At 33.7% G+C, this 15,596-nt stretch overlaps 1 protein-coding gene across 2 annotated transcripts; it reads right to left on the bottom strand.

Annotated features, from left to right (window-relative positions):
• Positions 1-8,308: 8,308 nt before the first annotated feature.
• On the bottom strand, positions 8,309-13,449 carry LOC128182490 (retinol dehydrogenase 11-like). 2 transcript variants are annotated; one of them, XM_052851125.1, is made up of 7 exons: positions 13,281-13,449; positions 12,353-12,533; positions 11,746-11,985; positions 10,810-10,899; positions 10,192-10,365; positions 9,668-9,777; positions 8,309-8,551 (listed from the first exon to the last, which is right to left on the bottom strand). In XM_052851125.1, exons 2-7 carry the CDS (start codon positions 12,510-12,512, stop codon positions 8,366-8,368), a joined length of 960 nt encoding a protein of 319 aa, XP_052707085.1. In that variant the 5' UTR covers positions 12,513-12,533; positions 13,281-13,449; the 3' UTR covers positions 8,309-8,365. The 2 variants fall into 2 exon arrangements, with proteins under 2 accessions (XP_052707085.1, XP_052707086.1); XM_052851126.1 differs by lacking the exon at positions 13,281-13,449 and adding an exon at positions 12,887-13,020.
• Positions 13,450-15,596: the final 2,147 nt, after the last annotated feature.

The raw sequence follows: 15,596 nt of genomic DNA, 5'->3' as shown, positions 1-15,596 counted from the left end.
CATTTTCTTTTTGTTGCTGCTGACTGGGAAAAATTACAAACTTTTTAATTTTATTTCAAATCATGGAGTAAGTGTACACTGCGTCGTTTCTTTTTCTAAACTTTGTTCTTAAAGTCAAATCTAAATATAACTTTTATCACTGTCCCAAATATAAGAATTTCCGATATAATACTGTCAGCTCACACCCAAATGCAATTTCCCCATTTTATTGCTTACATCATCTATTCACACAGACGTAGAGTTGTTAAACTTAGACGTTAGACGTAGATTGTTAAATATACTGCTCATAGTTCACACATTAATGCATAAAATATTTTACAATCGATGGAATATATATATATTTTGCCAAACCAATGATGTCAGATCCAATGTGATTAACTCACCCCACACTTTTCGCCATTACGTTTATTAGTCAACCCGCGTTCTTGGTTACCCCGTTCTGGAAAGTTCTACTCACCAAAACTGAAATCATGCGTTCAAGAAACAATTTCGCTCATTTTATTTATTCATCATTTGTCATATCGTAATTCTTATGTATACCCTAAATAAGTTACCAATAAATACAATCACTCTTAACAGAATCATTCAATATTATTTCATTGCAAGGATATACTTTGATGCAAATTCCCACTGACTTGGATCCGCCAAAGCGTGTCCAACGCCTTACTGTCATTTTTAGACGGGTTCACGTGACCCCGTCTGTTAGTTTACTGTCAGCCGAAGTCTCAAACCGGAAGGCATGCACAGAACACATGAATTGAGTCTACGCATAAGAAAATAGTGCAGAAAGTTTTCATGCATTTCAGTCAATATATATTATAAAAACACGCATTTAATCTTTTTAAGTCCTCTTTGTATAAATCAAATTCTATAAAGAAAATACAAATAGTTTTATTGATCAAAATATTCTTGCTCGGATTCAATAGTTGTAACGATTTGTGAAATGAGTTACGTAACTGAATGCACAACGCCGTTGACGTTTTAGTTGGTGGACGAGCTCATTAATAAATAGAAGAGGTTTAAGGTTGAATCGAAAGTAAAGTTCCCAAACGCAATATGCCATATTTTAAAAGTTGTGAATTTCATTTTAACAATATCCCTGAATACTACCGAACTTCATGAGAGAGCCGAAGTTATAATCTGGACGGGTTAAACACAGATGTCTTGCATATCAGGAATTACATAATGTCTTACAAATAGGTGTTTCATTGGCTTCCAGTCTACTTGCTGTATGACTGCTGTTCGTCTCTAAAGGAATTTTGTACATAGAAGATAAAAAAAAATCTGAATTTGCCTTCTCGTTTATTGACTCTTTACTTAATTAAACTGAATTTAAATTTTGAACAATGCATTGTATAAATTTCTATAGATTATACATTTTGGGTGACCAATACATCAAACAATACCTACAATCTTATCGTTTGAAGAACCAAGTTAAATGTTAATGTTCATGTTGTCCGGCTTATTGGAATATATATGTATTTTTTTTAATGTTATAAGATATAAATTTACACTTTTTTCCCTATACTTTACAACGGACAAATTCAGTTACATTCATGATTCTTCATGGATATTTAATGTCTATCATCAAAAACTCAGTTGATCTTTCTTCAATCGGTAAATATCTCACACTAATGTTAGACATATGGATTCAGAGATAATGCATGGTTGTTATGTTTTAAATTTTTAATTTACCGTGTGGTACATGTAATACATGTAAATAGAAATAGTACTTATCTCAATTTTAAGAAGATGCAAACTTATTATGGTAGTTTATATCGTAGTTTTAAAACCTGAATTACAAATCCTTTATTGTAGCTCTTCGAAAAAAAAAATCAAATTAAGGTACCTCACTACACCGTGAAATAGTTTCTCAAATCAGCAGAAAATTACTTGATTATGATGGAAAGCATGATGGATAAGAAGAATATATGTCAAATAGGCGAAAAAATGTGCAATTTTAGATAAAAAATGATGTTTTAAAAAATTTCATTCAGTAAACTTAAACAAAAGCCCCAGGTGGATTCGAACTCATGACCTGCGGTTCACAAGCCTGATACTTTAACCACTGAGCTATGACAATATACATCTGAATCGATTGATACAAACAGTTTAACAAAACATTTAAATCGCCATCTTGTGACGTAGTGTCTTAAAAAGTGTAAGTCTCGGTGTAGTGAAGTACCTTAAATCGCTTTCGAAATTAAGTTCATTTTTTCCAAACCACACACGAAAATTTGCGCTTAATAGACGAGAGTGTATTGAAAGGACGCAGATCCCTGAAATGACAATGTCCTACAACATTTGTTAATTTTTCTAACTTCATGCGCAAGCCGAAGTTAAAATCGGGACGGGTTATACACAGATGTTTTACAAATTAAATAGGTGTTTCAGTGGTTTCCAGTCTACTTGCAGTATGACTGCTGTTCGTCTCTAAAGGAATTTTGTACAAAGAAAATAAAACAAGTCTGAATTTGCCTTCTCGTTCGTTGCCTCTTTAGTTGATTAAACTGAATTTGAATTTTAAACAATGCATTGTAAGCAAAATCTATAATAGATTATACATTTTGGGAGACTTATACATCATATAATATATACAATCTTATCGATTGAAGAACAAAGTTAAATATTAATGTTCATGTTTTCCGGCTTAGTTGGAATCAGGCTTGGGGTGAATTACATTGTAAAATAATGCATTACATTACCATTACTTCATGAATTAGGGCATTAAATTACCATTACCATTACTTAATTTTCTTGAAGTAATGCATTACATTACCATTACACGAGTAAAGTAATGCATTACCATTACAATAAGTTTTAAAAAAGTAATTTAAAAACTAAATAAAGAGTTTTTGTAAATATTTCATAAATAAAACATGCTTAAAATATTGACAGGTTCATGTCCATGTTCACTATCAGGTTCAAATTTAATGATTTATATACAAGATATACAAGATTGCTGTTGCCGTTGTAGTTCTCAAAGTAAGGTTGGTCCCGTAACATTTACACGCTAATGGCGGAGTTGACAATATCTGTTATTTATGTCTCTGATTTTCGGAGTATGATTTTTAATGAAAGGAACGGCTGTATCGTAATTTTTTTATTGTCAAAGTTCTTTGAATCTTATTGTAAAAAAAATATGTCTTCTAACGTCAGGTACCTGGGTTATTGTTATAGTACTTGGAATAATCTTATTGTAAAAAGAAAATATTAATACTTCTAACGTCAGGTGCCTGTATTTGTTATCGGTATACAAATGTTATCTTTGCTCGGTAATTCAGCAGTTTGAGAGTATTGGAGTTTACATAAACGGATACCGTCCGACTTTCCCTTCGATCACAAAATTAAATCAATCGCAACTTCTCGAGCCTTTCCGGCAGGCTAGGAAAAACACTTCGAATGTATTAACATTACCGGATGTTAGAATTTTAAACAAAATGGAGTCGCTTCCCATTAAAATAAGTATCGGCTAGAAAGCCCTATAAGTCGCTTCTGTGTTATATTTTAGGGTAAATCATTTAAATTCTAGCTAAAATCTCAGCAGATCGTAAAATATTTTGTATTTATATCAAGTTTTATAAAAAGGGGGTTGTCATGGACGCCTAGGTAATACATTCGAGGTGTTTTTCCGAGCCTGCCGGAAAGGCCCGAGAAGTTGCAATTGAAAATTAAATAAATCTTATGATTTAAATTATCTACCTTGATATAGTTGTTTTAATTTTCCCGGTTAGTTGTAGTTTTTTTTAAAAATTTCGTTGGGGTCTTATTTCAAATGAAATACCGTTGTGTCAATTTTCTTAAATTACGAAGGACAGTCCCGGCCGGGATTCAGTAAAACTTTGACAAAGTATCAGGCAAGTGCAAAAAGCCGAATTTTAACATAGATTCATATTCGAGGAAAAAGTGGACAGTTACAAATTCAAACTTTCAAGACCCCGTCTTCCAGTACTTTCAGTACTTTGATTGCTGTTTCGGGGTGATTTATCGAAAAAGAAAGTAGGTTTTTAATTTATTTCTCAATAATTACTTACCAAATCAAATTCAACGGTAGCTTACGGACATCAACTCACACGTGATGAAATACTAAAGGTGTAACCAGTTATTCTGGTGCAGGTATTTCGTAGTTTACCGGCAAAATGTCTTAATTTATAAGTATAGAAATTAAATGTTGAAGAATGAAGTCTGATTTACGAAATAGCTATACACTATGACTTAGCCTAATCCTTTCCCATGAAATTACATCTTTATCAACATATTTCCTGTTTTGTGAATTTAAAATCTGATCAGAGTATCGGATATGGTAAGATGATCACACCGTACACAATCATGGTGAACATTTTACATGTAACATCTTTGAAGGTAAACAACATTGGAGAACTACAGTTACGTGTAGATAATTTTTAAGGCAACAGGTGAAACGAATAGAATTAGGATAAGGATAGAATTAGGAGATACAGCTGTGGATTACAACAAGAGATATCATGACATCCCGAGAAAATCAATTTAATTGGTTGCACAATATCCGTATCTTGTTTGTAATAAAGACAAATTATAGGAGCGAGAGAAAGAGAAACAAGAGGCTCTTAAACAGTACATTGCTTGCATGCGCAACATCAGAGACAACCAGCAAACAAATAACATGAACTAATGTGCAACTCAAGCCTTCCAAAACCAGGGCCATGCGCGGTACTAGGACCCCCCCCCCCCCCCTTGCAAAATTAAATTTCTTTAAATTACATTATTAAATTACCAAAAATGTGCCTCGATCCCCCTTAACAAACTCAAATAACTGTCGGAACCACCCCCCCCCCCCCCCCATGCAATTTTTTTGGGGATCCGCGCATGCGAGCTATATGAGGATTTAGAATGTCATCTTTACTAAAGTTACAATGTAAAATCGTATCACATTTTGCTTAATAATTATTGTAGAAATGTACAAAAAAATCTCAAGATTTTATATACTAAGCTTCTTTGAAACACTCTTTAGATTGAGGTTGGAGGATGCTGAAAAAATTAAAATGCACGGGAATTATGCATTGCATCTTGAACATACTCGGAGAATATCGTTGAAAAGTGTTCGTGCCATGCAATGTTCCCATTCAACAACTTACAGCAGTAGACGAGGTTGAAATACTATCGAGGACTTTAATTTAAAATTTAAAACATTTGACAGACGATGGGGTAAAACTAGCAGAAGTAAAAGGATTCGATTAGAGCAGAAATAAACTGGGCGAAGTGTATGGAGGGTAATCGTGTTCAAAAATCCAGACATGTAAACTTGTAAATCCGAATATGCAATCGTGTTGATGTGTGAGCCTGAGCATGAATATGTGTAATTCTGATCGTGTATTAACCTATAAAACTCGGGCATAAACACGTGTAAGACTTGACTAAGTTCCTTCGCATGATGCACAATTCGCAGCTTTATTGCTTTCATCAGTTAATTAAACCTTCAACTTTGCACACTTTCAATCCGTAGTTTCTGCGTTTGTAACTTCAGGCTCGGCAATAGCACATCTGACATGATACAAATTGACAAATGTAAAGTCTACAAGTTTGTCGAATTTTGACATGACCTTATATGGCAACTGCCTTGCTGCGGGAAAAGGCATGCCGTAACCGCCGGACCGGAATGAACGAAAAATAAACATAATATTCAGCTAAACTGTTGCAATAAGCGTTTAATGAACGACACCTTTTCTATCGAAAACACCGGTATTTTTTTAAGAAAAAAAAATTGAGGTATGATTGAAACTGGACCAAACAGGAAGGGGTTCATGTAGGGAAAAAATCGTTGCCGATGTGACGAATGCGCTAATTTCCGTTTTATAATTGTCATGGTATTATATAAGAAAATGCCTAATATCTTATATCTCTAAAAAAATTGACATGTAATTTAAACTGGAATATAAGTAAATGCGTACTCTTTTCTAGAAACGAGACGGATCAAGAAATTTCCTAAGGGGGTAAATATATTTTGAGCGGCATGGGGTTCGAAGACCGCCGTGAGGTCCCATGTAACTCCGTTGCTTCTAAATTCTAACAATTTTGAGAGAGAATTTTTTACCGGGTTTCCGATTATTGAAATAGTAAAAATGGTAGGCGGGCGATTGGCTGTCAAAATGGTACCCTTATTGTACCGCGATAACTCCTCGAACGGTTTTCAGGATAGGAAGTTGTTCTCTTGCAGATCAAATAAACATATATAAGAAGTATGCAAATTGCTAGGATTTTGATTTCTGATAATTTATAAAAAATATCAGCTGTTGAACTTAGTCATTTTTGGGCAAAAGCATTGCATATAGAGTACCCCATTTTTACTCTTGTTATTTTTCTGAATTAGTTAGAATAAACGACCTGCAAGGATTTGGTAATTTTTCGCGGAAAAATTTATGTTACTTTACATGTATTTATACTTTTTGTTGTTGTGTAAGTAAAAGATAAATAATAACACAATCTTCAATAATAATAAAAAAAGCTAGCGCATATTTTTTTGTGCGCCGTAAATTGAAGTTTTACTATGGGAGGCACTGTAGCTCAAAGATCTTCCATCTGTATTTTTAGACAGGGAGCTACAGACCTGCAGCTAGTTCACAAGTGGCTGTAAAGCTGTATTATACTAGCTCTCCAGAAGATTTTTATCAACCAACTTCACAAAAAGAGTCTGTATTGAACCGACATTCAGGACGTCATACTCAATCCCGTAATAATTGCTTAAAATAATTTTTAAGAAATGTCAATTTTTACCTGCATGATAGGCTTTTTTTCCTATATATTGCCGACAATGCAAAGAAACATTTCTTAAAATAATTTATGCACATTTTAATTTCACGACAGTTAACCTTATCTTTGGAATTTTTATTCATTTTATTTTAAAGAGGATGTCGCTTGGGTAATCACAATCTCAAAACCAATGTATTTAAATAGCTTGTTTTTCTTATCGATAACTTTGCAACTCAGCTGACGGATCCCGTGTAATTTTTCGCGTGGGGGGGGGGGGGGTCTTGTCACAACTTTGTGGTAGCGATAAGGATGCTTTTGGCGATATTTTCTTAATTCAGCCGAGGCCTATACTTTAACAATTAGTTGCATGTACTCTAATAACAGTGGCGTCGGAAGCAAATTAAAGGGGGGGGGGGCTAAACTAATCAATAAAAATTATTGACAAGAATACCCATAATCATGAATTTTCTGATCCGTGGGGGAGGGTATACCAATAACTCCAATCTTACCTGCCCAATTCCCCCCCCCCCAAATCATGAAATTCCTAATCCGCGGTGGTGGTGGGGGGGGGGGGTGCTAGTATACCTACTATGACTCTAATTTTCAATATCACTATAAATATTTCATTCTCTTTAAGGTATTTTAAGGAACAATTTTGTTTGTTGCGAGGAAAAAGTAGGGGGGGGGGGGTTGAATCCTCTCTGTTGCTATGTTCCTAATGGTTAGGTCTAACTTGGCAAAAAAGTGGGGGGGGGGCTAAGTCCCCCCCTAGCCCCCCCCCTCCCGGTTCAGACGCCTATTAATAAAAATGCGTATATATCTTCATACACGTGTATTCAAACAAAGTCATTAAATGTAATTTTTTCAGTTCTATGAGGATATCTGAAGCCGATCGAATTCTTTACTCGCATCTTTTATACATTCTCTTGATAAAATGTACACCAATCTCATAATTTAATTTTCCGAAAAATAATACTCTATGAAATGTTGTTATCCAGAGATAATATGATTATAGGCTTACCTAATATTTTTTTTTTATTTATTCCGTCCCTATTCCGGCGATTACGGCATGCCCTTACCTGCAGCTAGCCTTTTTCTATCAGTGACGTCATTGTTTCCATATAAGGTCATGTCAAAATTCGACAAGCTTGTAGACTTTACATTTGTCAATTTGTATCATGTCAGATGTGCTATTGCCGAGACTGAAGTTACAAACGCAGAAACTACGGATTGAAAGTGTGCAAAGTTGAAGGTTTAATCAACTAATGTAAACAATAAAGTTGCAAAATGTGCATCATGCGAAGGAACTGAGTCAAATCTTACACGTGTTTATGCCCGAGTTTTATAGGTTACACGATCAGAATTACACATATTCATGCTCAGGCTCACACATCAACACGATTGCATATTCGGATTTACAAGTTTACGTGTCTTGATTTTTGAGCACGATTACCCTCCATAGAAGTGGTAAAAGACGGTAAGGGTAAATGAGGTGGAATGTACACAAGGCTTGGGGTTGGAAAAAAAATCAGAAAGACCATCAAAAATCAGTAACATCGGAAAATATAACAATAACACAGTATCAGATGAAAATTATGAATATTTATTGCCACGCGCTGTGCAAACACTAGTAATTTAGTTATCCACATTCGCTCAGGATTCGTTCCGTTGTTTCCCACAGTTTTTTGGCCAGTCCTGTGTCATATGCACATTTTGGGACCCACATGGTATGATCATACAGAGTACAGTCCATGTAGTAGCCCCCCGTCTGGACAGAGTCATCCAGGGCACAAAACAAGACAGGCTGGGCGCCCTCTGCCGGTGACTATAATAAATAGAATTGTTTTTAGGTAACGTGTTTCAAATGTAGATAAAACATAAGTTTTGTCTTTCCACGCACAACTTGTCAAAAACACTTTCCCAGCACTTCAGTTATGCACTATCACTTTATGTATGGCACTCCAAATTCACAAAATTGAGCCAAACATAGTTTCCCGGTTGATAGATTTTGTTTATCGACTGTAAAATATAGTTTACGAAGCGTTAACCATAGTTATTGATTCGTTAACTATAGTTTTCATCTGTAAAACTATATACCGGTATAACGGTTGTATACTTTAATCGAATAGATATCTAAATTTATCTGCCAGCAAATAACGTTAACAATATATTTAGATGATAAATACTACCTGTTAACCATAATTTACATTCGTTAACTATAATTAGGGGTTGTTAATCATAAAACTATATTTATCTGATGAATTGGGCTTTGCAATCGCGAATGGTTTTTTACACTCCTAATTATAGTTTAACACTTTTGAAACTTAGATGACCGTTTTAATATTATTTGAAATATAGATTAACGTTATAAACTGTAGTTTCTGTTAGTTAACTATAGTTTACAACCGTGCAACCCAGCCCATCGACTGTGGCACTGTGGTTAGTTTTTAGTGAATTTGGCGTGCCATACTTATGGGAAATTCGCTTACTTTGGTGTTCCATCAACATATTCACATGTGTGATGAAAGTGCAGAAAGTTTAAGAACTAACTGAAACAACTGCTTGTCACAAAAAATTCCGTTATAGACTTTTGTTAAAAACAAAAAAAAAAACAAAAAAAAAAACAAACTTGTCTTTTGCTCCTGCGTGTGATTTCATAAGCAATCAAACTGAATCTTGCAGCAATACTTATTGTATACTAAAATGTTGCCTATGCGGTTGCGACAAAGAAAAAGTGCAAAGATTGGAAAAAGCGACGTGATGCATAAATGCAGCAGCAAAATTGACACGAATAGAATGCAAGCGTGCGTTATTGTAATACGTGACGAGAAAAAAAGAGAGGGAATGACCCAACGGAACATCAACAAATATTTTGCAAAACAGTCAAGCTTGATATGAGGCTTTTTATATCAAGAACGTTCTGGTGTAGTAGAGTTCATACTTTAGTCAGTACTCTAAACACTGTGGAGACAAGAATTTTGACTGGCAGTGGCATGTGACGAAATACGTCTGTTCTGACGGTGCCTGGATGCACACAACAAACCAACACATCTACAAGATCAAATTTAAAAAACTTGAAAATAAAAAGTCATCAAAGAAAGTATTAATTATATAGCGTAAGCATCCGGGTTTTTTTTTTATCACAAATTGCTTGAATTTATAACACAGGAACGCCTAATTTGATTATACCCACTATATGCCATGTATCTATTCGGTTATCTTTAATTTATGACGCGAATTGTAACCGCAGCTTAGAATGCTTAATGCCAGTGTTTATGATTCCAAAGAGCCCAAATGGGTGCATGTTTAACCATAACTTTGAATGTAGGAAAATTCAAAATAATCATTTCCCAATTCCTGGAAGCCAAACAAAAATAATTTGACATCTTGCATCATCGGTAACAATTCCGAATGGTTGAGTACATGCTGGAAGAAGGGATTTTAAAGTAACGAAAAATTAACCACCTGGTTCCCTCCTGGCCAACTCCTTGGTAAACAGTAAGTTTGCTGCCTTTGAGTTGTGGTACTGGAGCTGGCTGAATTCTTTCTCCGCCCTCAGATTATCACAGTCAACTTTTCCTATCACGCTGGCAGCAGAGCCTACATTAACAATCCGTCCTCTAGACCTCTTTATCATATCTGTAGAAATAGTAGGAAACATTAACCAATGAATACAAAAAAATAACTTATCAAGTTTAACTTGTAACTGTAACATGCAAGTTGATTGTTTTAAGTAACACTGTTTAAGTATCAAAACGTCCAAGAAACGTTTACATGACAACAACGTAAGCAAAAGTCGAAATTAAGAACCCAGATGCAATAGTTGATAATAGTTTATAATTCTATAATCATGAATATTTTGTCTTAATCTGTAGCTTGCGCTAGTTTATTTTTATTTTTTGATTTTGCCTTACATTTGTGTCAAAACCCGTTTCTTTGTAATTTTTTTACGAAAAAAAAGCCATTATTTCACTTTTAATCATTATGATTCCTTTATTTTGTTTCCAGAGAAATTAACGGCGCCCTATGGAAAGCAATACATGTGTATCATCCTCCTTTGAATATACAAGGAACACAGCCTACCTATTAGTAGAGTCGTCAGAAGAAAAGGTCCAAAATGGTTTGTTGCGAAAGTCAACTCAAGTCCCTCTTCCGTAAATATCCTTTCTAAGGCTAATCAAAATTACAAAGTAGAAAGTGTATCAACATGTAAAAAATATAATTCAAAGTAGAGTTTGATAGCTCTGGAAATTGTTTTATCCAGTTTATCTTCTATCTATAAAACATACACTGACGATTTGGAATCTTTAAATATGTTTTAATATACTTAGAATATGTTGATAAAAACTTTTGTATCAAAACCTCCAAATTATTTTTAGAACTTCAATGGCTTTACTTTTATAAAGTGGGTCTGTGCTCTATATATTTGTCATAGTCTTAATCAGGTGTGATGGTTAACAAACTGATTACAAATAACAAAACAATAAAAATAAAATGGAGAGGTGACCCACAATACATTAAAAATAACATGTTGTATCTCAACAATTGAACTTTTTAGAAAATTTATGCAAGTCCGTGAATTCGTGTCTAAAGTCGTATGTAGCCTTTAAAATCAAACACTTTGTTACCGAAATAGCTTTTGTTATAGAACCAGACATTTGGTTCCCTCAAAGAAGTAGGCGTTTTAGGTTGTGGGCAACATACCACCAAAACTAAAGGAATATTTTTCTTGTTGTTAGAATATTCAAAGCTGAATATAGTTATTGCTTTTACAAAATTGTATGATATCATTTATATAACAATTTTAACTGATGAAAAAAATAAATTTAAATTTGTATTTTACGACTGTACGAATTACCAAATGTGCATTTGTGCTATCTTATTCCCCATCATCTTTACACTTCTTGTATACAATGTGTTTAAGAACCAATAATTTTTTTTTTTTAAATAATTTTAAAAAAAGATAGGACACTTTCCTTTAATGTGTATAAAATCAACTATAGACATTATTATACGTACTCACGACTCCTGCATTGTTGATCAGAATGTCGACTGTTCCTTCTTCTTTTTTGATGACGTCAACAAACTTTCTAATTGATGACATTACACTAAGGTCAACCTGTCTGCATACAACCTCAGTATTTCCTGTCAATTGGACAATCTTGTTCCTAGCTGCCTCGCCTCTCTCCAATTTTCGACATGCAAGAATTACCCTTCCGTTTCTCTTGGCAAGATTTAAAGCCGTTTCAAACCCAATTCCTGAAAAAATGAAAAATATGGTCCTAAATTGTGCAACAAATGTTTACCTTTTCATTGGTTTCAGCATTTTCCTTATAGTGAGAAGCGATGCGGATCAAAAATTAAATTGTTTTTGTTTGTTTATCTACCATCCTCTTTCTTAAGTTCCCAAGATCATAAAAACGGGGGTGGGGATGTTAGAGGAGTCTCGGATTATTTGTTGTTATTGAATGTTCATCAATATTTTTGATTAAAAATGCCGTGTAACTGTGTGGTTTGTATAGTGTGGCAAATGTATTTCAGTACAATCTTGTGTGAAAACTATCTAAAGACTTAACAAATCCCATAAAAATATGTAGCAAATGTAAATATCAAAGCAATAAATTACCTGAGTTTGCGCCGGTAACGATGATCGTTTTTCCTTCCAGAGTTTTCTTGCTGTGACATTTTCCCTTGTGGAGCTTAACATACAAGTACATACAGGCGTACAGTCCGAGACCCACACACAGTGCGGTTGTCTCCGTAGTCCTAGAGAGGACCAGTCCCATCTCTGCCTAGGTCTAATCAGTCTGAAAATAGTGTGTTGTTTAACGTCATTCGAGAAAATTTCATTTGATCATTTTAAGCTATAAGCAATACCACTGAGGTACAAACCCTTCTCCTTTAGGGATTTGAATGGTTTCTATTCGTTTTGATTGAAGAAAACATTTTAAAATTAATATTTTCCATTCATTATCCGACCACTCGAATAGAGTTTGTTTTAATTTAAAAGTATTTGAATGTTGATTAAAGTTTTGAACAGTTTCCGCTGTTCAAAACCCACTCGAACTGTGTTCGTTTATACATTTTAACGTGTATTTTTTCTTGTAAAGTATTACTGTGATATAATATTATGCATTGCTGTGCTAAGCTTTGAACTTACGTTAATATCGTTAAATCGTTTTCCTACTTCTAGATCTATCACATATGTATACATCATGATACAAATAGGCTTTACTATATTCTTCCTAAATGACCATTATTGTAGCATTAACTAAGGGCTGGTTTGAATTTGATACAGGTTTTAATTCTCTTGAGCTATAAGCGGCCAAATCGTTGGACTATGACCTATTTAACCCTTATCTGTGGTTTTTATTTCCTGTGCCTTCCGGTAATATTAGATAACATTCTAAACCGAGAGAAAATCTGTATGTATCAACAATAGATTGAGCTTGTTATCTTCAATCAGCATTGAATTTATGGGCCATGTAATTTATTTACCTACTATAAATAGGTCAATCCAAAACATCGAAGCATACAAGTTATTGTATACATACCTTTAAGTCAATTTGTCCTTTTTTACATTTTCAAGTAATGACCAAGCGATGCTGTTTGTTGACTATCCATTTTCTATTGTGTTGTTTTATAATAGAGAGAAAAATAACTAGCAGGTTTGATCATCTTTCTTAGTCAATGGTTGCTGATCCGCTCCTTTCATCATGTGACTTGAGAAGAAGATTAAAGGTTCATTGGATAAGAGGGATAAATCTAGCAGGTTTATGGTACATTATTTCTAAGTTAAGAGAGATAACTTACACCTTAGATTTCTGTTTATTGTGTTTTACATGGCTTAACAGTTAAAATCAATCCCAACTGTAATGCGCTACTCCCACCAAATAAAATGAATAAAAACATTAAAAACCATGAGTAATCATAATGTACAAATGAAGCTTACCGTGACAAAGATCGCCTTTACAAGATTACCGTATGTAATGATCGATATAAAATATCTTATTATATATTAATATATATTATATCATCATAATGATATGAAACAATATTGTATTATTATATGTTGCAATATCATATCATTACACACAGAATTGTATCATATTACATGAAACAATATTGCTTCATATATTATACGATATAGAATCATATGATACAATAGCGCAGCATGATACAATATCATATCATACAATTGCATATCATAAAATAAGGTATCGTTTAAAATCATATTGTATCGTATGATAATGTATCATCTTATACGATATTGTATCAGTTGATACAACACTCATGATACGGTACCGATAATGATGATCTTATTTTGGCTTCTCTCTGGATCATTTTTACATCGCCAAATATTCAATACGCAAAAATTAAATCCGGTATTGTTTGCTTTAAGAAATTCGCGAACACCCCCCCCCCGTTATAGATTATTTTTGATATGATGTTGCATGATGTGAAACAATCCTGTATCATTTAATATCGTATCTTATCATATGGTAGGTTTGGAAATATTTCTTAATGGCCTAGAATATAAAATAAACTTGTTTGTAATTTTACTGCTGAAAAATACAAAAAAGACAAAGTTTGAGAAATGTTCACATGTATTTCTACTAGTAAATTATCACAAAGTGAAGAGACATGCAAACAATACAACATACAGTGCCTTGTACTGTCAAAAACAATGGAAAATAAACAAGTCTTGGTCAAAATACTGTTATAACAAAGGACTATATATAGTTTGAGCCTAAAATGGCCCCCTAAAATGAACATTGTCATTTTACTGTAATTCTTTGTTTTATTTGTACAAATATACATTTGAAGTTTTTTCATAATTTTCATTTTGATTTTTAGTGCCCACAATTTAAAAATATGACATCATAAACTTAACCTTTTCCCGCCATTTTCTCATTTTTAGCATAAAAAGGCTTGTTTTGAGGCAGTTTTCCTTTAAGGAAACATTGAGCGACTACTTGAACAAACAAAATATTTTCACCGAAGATGTATCTTTACAATACTTATAAGTGACAAAAAGTTCGTTCTTGTTCAAAGAGTCGCTCTATATTTCCCATTCGAAAAAAGATAAGAAAAATGTCAATTTTTGGTTGATTTTGATTGAATTATAAAAATAGCGTCACTTCTGACGTCATATACTGCCAGTGAGTGCATATAAATCAAATAAATGGGTGAAAAACATATTTCATGTCACCTCTTTTATAAAATAACACAAGAAGTGAATGTACCTGAATTATTTTAAAAATAGCGAATTTTGGGGGCCAAATTTGACTAATATCATATATAGTTCTTTGAGTTACAAAAGGATATACCTGCAGAATAAAATAATAGCATCAAATGACTCTACTTTTTAAAAATACATACCTGATGACAACATGTATTGCAGTCAATATTCTATTCGCAGTCGGTAAAAAACAATAAACTATCCTCCCCCCCCCCCCCCGCCCCCGCCCTATACTGTTTGCACAGAATCAATCTCTTGTTTGTATATAAAAATTAATTATTGGAGCGAGAGATAGAGAATTGGAAACAAGACGCTCAAAGACGGTTTGCAACATCAGAGACACAGAGAGACAAAGAACATGGACTGAGATGCAACTCAAGCCTCAAAGACCTATATGGGGAAATAAAACGTAATCTTTATCGAAGTTCCAATGTAAATTCGCATCACATTCATTCAATATTTGCAAATATCTCATTTTTTAAAACGATAATCATTCAAATGTATGAAAAAATCTCAAGATTTTTATGTACCTTGAAACACCTTTCATATTAAGGAGGATGCTGAATATAAGAAAAAAACAACGGGGATTTTCCATTGTCAACAACTTGAACATACTCGCAGGATGAAT

This window comes from Crassostrea angulata, chromosome 4, assembly GCF_025612915.1.
Source record: "Crassostrea angulata isolate pt1a10 chromosome 4, ASM2561291v2, whole genome shotgun sequence".
Lineage (NCBI taxonomy): Eukaryota > Metazoa > Mollusca > Bivalvia > Ostreida > Ostreidae > Magallana > Magallana angulata.
This window is presented reverse-complemented; position numbering and strand designations above follow the sequence as displayed.

Excerpts from the sequence above, each read along its gene's own strand:
- LOC128182490 (XM_052851125.1), bottom strand. The coding sequence starts at position 12,512 with ATGGGACTGGTCCTCTCTAGGACTACGGAGACAACCGCACTGTGTGTG. Across the intron at positions 11,986-12,352 it reads CGTTACCGGCGCAAACTCAG|GAATTGGGTTTGAAACGGCT; the intron begins GTAATTTATTGC and ends TCATTTTTTCAG. Across the intron at positions 10,900-11,745 it reads CAACAATGCAGGAGTCGTGA|CCTTAGAAAGGATATTTACG; the intron begins GTACGTATAATA and ends AATTTTGATTAG.